Source organism: Alligator sinensis, unplaced genomic scaffold (assembly GCF_000455745.1).
Source record: "Alligator sinensis unplaced genomic scaffold, ASM45574v1 scaffold520_1, whole genome shotgun sequence".
NCBI lineage: Eukaryota > Metazoa > Chordata > Crocodylia > Alligatoridae > Alligator > Alligator sinensis.
Genome location: NW_005842064.1, coordinates 1,070,843 through 1,077,887, shown reverse-complemented (window position 1 = coordinate 1,077,887; position 7,045 = coordinate 1,070,843). Strand labels below are relative to the sequence as shown.

The window sequence follows — 7,045 nt, the reverse complement described above, 5'->3', positions numbered from 1 at the left end:
GAGTGACCAGGAATAATGGTCACAAGCTGGCGGAGGGAAGGTTTAAGTTGGACATCAGGAGGCGCTACTTCATGGTCAGGGTGGCTAGGGTCTGGAACCAGCTTCCAAGTGAGGTGGTGCAGGCTCCCACCCTGGGGGTTTTTAAGAGGAGGTTAGATGACCATCTTGCTGGGGTCGTTTGACCCCCAGTACTCTTTCCTGCCATGGCAGGGGGTCAGACTAGATGATCTGCCCAGGTCCCTTCCGACCCTAGAAACTATGAAACTATGAAAAACACATTCATCCTCCTTTACAACATCTCTCTGAGGGAAACCAATATTATCGCCAGTTGCATAGATGGGTAAACTGAAGGATGGATGGGTGAAGGAACTTGTGAAAGAATTCCCAGAAACTCACTGGCAGAGCTAGAAATAAAACTCAGGAGTCTGCATTCTTAATCTTTTGCTCAAATTGTTCAGCCCCATTTCCACTCTAGTTTAATAGAACTCAGAGTGGACAACTTAGGATGTGTTTTTTCTGCTTGCCACCAAGAAATTAGAAACTGGCATCTTGTTTGTTTCCAGCAGCTGAAACTCTCATTTTGGGAATTGCTACTTTTTCCTGATGGTGATCTGAAGTTTAAACATGAACCGCCCCTCCTTCAGTTTGACCAAAATTAGTCTTTTTAGGCCTCTTTGCAAAGAGTCTGCCTTGGAGTGAAATAAAGAATTTAATATTGAGAGGAGGATCAGACACACTACTTAGACTGTGAGTTCTTTGAGGCAGGGGCTCTCTTTTTTGTCTTGTTTTTATAGTGCCTAGCACAGGGATGTTCAACCTCAGTCCTCAAGCCAGATCTGGTCCACAGTGCTGTATGATCCAGCCTGCAGTGCTCCCCAAGTGTTTGTAAATTTGGCGAGGAAGATGTGGTGGCAATTAATATAGTCACCACTCTCACCAACAAATTTCCAAGCTCTACAGGCCAAAAGATGTGGCCCTGTGCAAGGGACCCTGCTATCATAGAGGGTGCAGGAGCTGGGGCAGAGGGGCCCAATCTGGTGTATGTGGGGCTGGGGCTGTTCTGGTGCATGGAGAGCCAGGACCTGGTTGGAGGGGCCCAATTGTGTGCACACAGGGCTGGGGCTGGGGCAGTGGGCCTGATCCAGCATGGGGCTAAGGACAGGGCTAGGACTGTGATACGGCATGTGTGCTCACCGACTGGTTCCAACCTGTGAACCTACCCCGCATCATTCATCTAGCCCACACGGCCAAGCGGTTGGGCACCACTGGCCCAGCACATAAAGATCTGGGTCCCTGATTAAGGCTGATGGGCACAGCTGCCATATAGATAGCAAACTTGAAAATATTGCTGTCAGATTCAATTATCTGCTGGATTTAGGGAGGCTTTTATAAAGAGAGGCAACACAATATGTTCCCTAATGCAGCAGACTGGCAGTCAGGACTGCTGGGTTGTGGTCCATTCTTTGGGCAAACCACTTAATCTCACTGTGCCTCAGATTGCCCCTCTGCACACACAAGTCTAATAATTCCAAATTGTGTAAAGTACTTTGAGTCCCTTGATGAAAGGTGCTATGTACGTGATAGTTTTATAACTTCCCAGCTGCTTTGTGTGGCTTGTAGTTATCTATGACTCTTTGAGCCCTTGCTCTCAGCTGTCTTCCTGTGTTATGGGGAGGGAAGTACAGCACTGGTAGTAAGTGATATTGTGCCCAGAAGCATCCAGGGTGCATTCATTGTGTGGGTAACCAGTAAGAACTTGTTTGCCCCAAGGACTCATGGTGTTTGCCTGAGTTAATGATTGTCCAAAGTTTCAGTTCATTGGCTTGGTCCTACATGGTGCAAAGAGGCCTCTACTACCTTGACTTCTGGAGAAATCTAGCACCTTACAGGATGAGGCCTGGTGTTTTTATATTTTGGGGAGCTGGTTGGATAATGTCTGGTAAGCCAAGAGAGAATAAGGGGTGGTGGCAGTGTCAGCAAAGGGTTAGGGAGCTAACCCTTCACTGTTTTTCTGCAGTACTCATGGTTCCTTGCTGTTCCCCACAATTTGTTTGAAACCTACATACAACTCTGTGCTCTTACTGAACAACTGTATGTTCTTTGCCAGGGAGAAGTGGAGGAGATTGAGCAACAGAACAAGGATTTACTTAAAGAAAACCAACAACTGAAGGAAAGCTGCAAGAGTCTCCAGAAACAGAACATGGACCTGCAGGAGGAGCTGAGAAAGGCACAGGTATTTCCAGGGATAGTGAAGTAGATCAGAGGCTCTGGGGTTCTAAAACTCTGTCTTATATGTGTCATGTTCCATTGCCTGCTTCCAGGAGAAGATGAAGCAGCTAGAGGGAGAAGTCTGTTTCCTGCAGACTGAGAGCTTGAAGCTACAGAGTGCTCTGGATCAACAGGCTGTGGAGCTAAATGCTGTTCAGATTGATTTGGCTTCCATTAAGGAGAAAAATATGGACCTGAGAAAGGAGAACCAGGTAAAAAGGCAACTGGGATGGGGTGTGGGAGGAAGAGAAAGGAGGCCAGAAAAAGAGGAGAGGGGAAGAGAAGACAAAGACTAAGGTCTTGATTTGGGAGAGGCTGAGCAGCTGCAATACCCATTAAAACCAGTGAGGGGTTCATGAGTCTTTGGTGTTGGTCCCTGATGGCAAGTAAAAGAAATCTTTTCTTCTCCTGTCCCCTCTGTTTACAATTATCTTTCTGCAACACTAAATGTAACCCAGCACCTTTCACCTGAACTGAGCTCTGAGTTCAGCTTCTTTCTGCAACTAAATAGGTTCTGAGCAAAGTTGGCTCCTGGGCCCTAGCATATTGGCCACCATAGGCTTTCTCTATTTGGGGAAAAACACTCAAACTAACAGAGTCTTCATTTAAAAAGACAAGTTTCAAGCTCTTTTCCTTGAAGAGAGCCTTGAAAACACAAATTGATAGGATTCAAAGGAATAAGGTGACTTGGCTTTACTTCTGTTGCAGGAAATTGATGAGACTTTCACCAGCGCACAAATACTCATTCATTTTATTTAAAAAGAATCAGTTTGGGGTCGTGACCTTAAATAATCATCTCTCTAACCTTCCCTCAAACCCATAAGTCAGCCCTGTGGTTTAGAGAGCGACAAAGTTGGAACCAGAGTTGGTAACATTTGAGAAGAGGCAATGGTCAAAAATTGTTTTGTAGGCCTGTTCCAAGATCCCAAAGCCAGCTCTGGGGCTGACCTTCCTTTCATTGTCCTGTTCTTCTCATCTTCCTTTTGCTGAGGACTGTGCTATCAACAAAACTAGGTCTCAATGCATGGTAAATACAGAACAGAACAGAAGAGAACATGAAGAAAATGTTCCCTTTAGGAGAGTTCTCTGGGAGTGTTGCACTGGATGGGACTTGCACATACAATAGTTTCCTATGGTTTGACTCTCATTTGGATTCCTTCACACTGATTTTCAGGAGCTGCGCAGTGATGTGGACTCTCTGAGGGGCAGCAGTGAGAAACTGGAGCTGGAATTGAATTCCCTGAGAGAGAAGAACAGGCATCTCAAGGAGCAGAATGCCTGCAGAGATGCTGAGCTGCACCAGTGAGTATGCTTACTGTGGGCACGTCTACGTGAGACACTACTGTGCAGTAGGTACTGTGCATTTATTGAGTGCTTAGGTAAGCAAGTACTCAATAAATGTGCAGTAACCGGAGTCACTGCACAGTAGTGCCAGCAAACTCTTTTAAGTGTTGCTGCTGTACAGTAGCCTAATAATACTTTGCAGTAACGTATTAGCACTGTTAGTGCTGTGACATGTTATTGCACAGTATTATTTGGCTACCGCGCAGTCAGCGTCTTGTGTAAATGTGCCTAGTATGTCTGAAAATGGTTGCTCCTGGAAGATTCTTGGATAAAAGGAGTAGGTTTTCTCCTCTTTTTAGTGCTGATGAAAGACAGTGAATGCATGTCAACAAGTGAACTAACCCAGCGCGTCAGAATATAAGAAACTCCTTGAGGCTTCGATTTATGTTCAGAATTCATAAAACCTTATACAAATGCCAGTGTGAGGGTGACTGAGCAAAACTGACTCCTGGAATGAGGCCAGGGACCTCAGGATGTCAGGTTTCTGTGTGGGCTGAGAGAGCAGACAGGACTGTGGAACAGGTCTGGATTCCCAAGATTTTAGGTAACCATATGGAAAGGTTTGAGCAAACTGGCAGGGCTTTGGAGAACACTCAGAACCTCTAGGATTTTTTTTCATTTGAAGTTGCACTTCAAGCTGAGTTTTTGATGAGCCTTAAAATGAAAGCTGCTGGTGTTATCACCAAGGATAGATGGAGAGAGAGGTTTTTGAGGGGACATAGCTGAGAATATGTTATGATTTGGTTTGCTCTGAACAGGCTGAAAGAACAAAGCCAAAGTATCTCATCTGAAAAGGAACAGCTGGGAAACAGACTGAAAACAACCCTGGATCAGATGGACCAGCTGCAGGTAGGCAATACACCATCTGGCTCTACTTCTACAATCTGTCAGGACTTGGCTGTCTTACTTTGTCTTTAGTTGAAACTGAGATGCCTCTAGCAAATTATGGTGGTATCCAAGTGTTCTTAGTGGTATCCTTTATTCTTTAGGAAAATATAAACCTACAGTTATACCTGAGCTCCAGAAAATCCTAACAATGCTATATTTTAGAGGAGGGTGCATTAAAGAACCCTACAGATTTATTTTTATTCTCTTCCAAAATATATCATGAGCCTGCACGCAGGCTAGGTTCACCAAAATAAGACGTTGCTCTCCACTAGCTGCTTCTATCTAAGCATCTCAAAGAAATTTGTAAATCGCACAGGATTTGTTCGCACAAAAGCTCTGTGAGGTAGAGGAGTAGTAGGACTAGAGGACTAGTTGAAAAACAACAGTTCCATTTTGTGAAACATTTTGAGATTTCTAAATTTGTCTTTGTTCCATGGTGGAGTGAAAATGAGATCTTTTTTAAAATAAAAAAGAGAGAGAGAGACCGGAGCATGGTGATTAGACCAAGAATGTGGAAGACCCATGCCAGGGGACTAACCAACATGCTATAGAGTCTCTCATTTTTCTTCCTCTCTTGCTTGCATGGACCACAACATAACTGAGCAGTTGGAACATCTTGGGCCCAAGAAATTTTCCCAGTGAAAATGTTGTCAAAAACAATGCATTCCTTTGAAACATGGCAGTTTCAACAATTGGCATTTCTGGTGGGAAAAGGTTTTTCAAATTTTTTTTCGGCCAGCTCTGGTAAGTATAATTAGGTCTGTTGTCCAGATTAAGAAACAGAGAGATTAAGAGACTTGAATAAAGCCATACCCCAAATCAGTGGGAGAGCCAAGACTAGAACCTAGAGTTCTTGTCTCTCAGCTTTGCCTCTTAACCATGGGATCTCCTTGCTGGCTTCTGACAAAGCTTCCAAAAGTTACTCTATATTCCAAAAATGTTTCACCAGAAACTGCTGGTTGGCTCCAGACATCTATTTCAGCACTGAGACGTGCTAGTGTAGTGGCTCTCAACCTTTTCAGAATCACAGCACCCCACCATCACTTTTTTGAATGTGGCAGCACCCCTTGTTGAGAACTACTGTTGTTGCTGCCTCAACTTAACTCATGCTTCTCAACCAGGTGTTGCTGCCTCCAGGTAAAACTGCCCCACATACCTGCTGCACAACCAGCCCAGGAAGGGTTATGGCATATGCACACACTGCTTCTGCATTAGGGCTTTCAGATGACTCTAAAGCAGACAAAGCTGGCTCAGTTTGTATCACTTCTTGGTCTGATCTCCCTGCTTCTCCTCCCAGAAACAGGGGTACCTGGGTGGAACTGTCCCAGCTCTGTCTGCTTTAGGGTTGTTTCTCCCAGCAACATCTCCCTTCTCCCTCCCCTTCCTCTTCCCCCTGTTTTTTGTCTCATTCTCATTCTCTGCTTTCTGCATGTCCTTTCACAGCATCTGGTGAAACCCATGGAAGCTTGTGATTATATATGCACACACACATGCACACACAGACGCACCTTGGTTAGTCTGTAAGGTGAAAATCTATCCTGCTTTCTGCTTTAGTGTTATCAGAGAGCCCTAATACAGCAGAAGTGAACATATGCTGCAGTCCTGTGCACAGGGCAGTTTTACCTGGCTGCTGCCACTGTGGCAGCACCTGTCTCTTGGCATCCCTAGGCGGGGTGCCACAGTATCCCAGTTGAGAACCATTGGGTTAGCAGGTTTTATTAATGGGTAAGTATGTCAATCCTCCCCCCCCCCAGCCCCAAAAGCCATGTGAAGAGAAAGGTATTTAGAATCAGCAGCGTGGTTTAGTGAGACTTTGCTGAGCTCTTCATCCTGCATTTTAAGTTGTCTCCTCTTTTTCCCTGCATTAACTGTTGATTCTTCATTTTCCATCCACCCTTGTTTTGCCTCAGTCACAGGTGCTGAGTCAAGAAAAGGAAATTGAAAATCTGGCTTGTATGGACCGAGACAAAACTGAGCAGCTGGAACATTTGGAGAAGGAGAAACAACAGTTACACATCACTTTAGTGGAACAGGTAGAGCCTTTCCTGATAATCTTGATGCTTACAGACCTGGGATGGGTGGACAAAGAACAACACTGGCAGTGGACAGATACAGGGAAACTCCAGGGGAGTTCAGTTATAGAAGGAAATAAACTGACTCTGTATCATGGCAGGCATTCCTAAGTAATGCTGTTACATATATGCCTGTAAGTTCTTTTTCTTTGTCTACCAGCTAGTTTTAGTCTTGGAAAAATCTTATGTATGTTTAGGTTTTGTGATTCAGTTTCTCAAGAGTAGCTCTCACAAGCAGGAAGACAACTAACTCACTGTCTTAATCCAACTTGAGTTGATTCTTAGATAAGAGTAACTTGCTAGGAACTGGGGATTGGTGTTTAGCTGAGACTGAAGATTGCTTCTGTGCTCTTTTTGGCTATCGGTTCCAGGACTGGTGTTCTTATGTAAATAGAATCAGCTATTGTAAGACTCTGCTCAGATTCTGCATCACTGATTTCTCCTTCAAGGGGAAGATGATCTGCAAAGCCCTG

At 44.7% G+C, this 7,045-nt stretch overlaps 1 protein-coding gene across 4 annotated transcripts in view; it reads left to right on the top strand.

Annotated features, from left to right (window-relative positions):
- The window catches only part of CALCOCO2 (calcium binding and coiled-coil domain 2), a 29,069-nt gene that overhangs the window by 13,840 nt on the left and 8,184 nt on the right, over positions 1 to 7,045 (top strand). For all 4 annotated transcript variants that reach the window (XM_006023293.3, XM_025203777.1, XM_006023291.3 and 1 more), the window contains 5 exons: positions 2,108 to 2,233; positions 2,322 to 2,480; positions 3,443 to 3,570; positions 4,371 to 4,461; positions 6,411 to 6,533. In XM_006023293.3, coding sequence (XP_006023355.1) covers positions 2,108 to 2,233; positions 2,322 to 2,480; positions 3,443 to 3,570; positions 4,371 to 4,461; positions 6,411 to 6,533 — 627 coding nt within the window. The remainder of the gene's footprint in view (positions 1 to 2,107; positions 2,234 to 2,321; positions 2,481 to 3,442; positions 3,571 to 4,370; positions 4,462 to 6,410; positions 6,534 to 7,045) is intronic.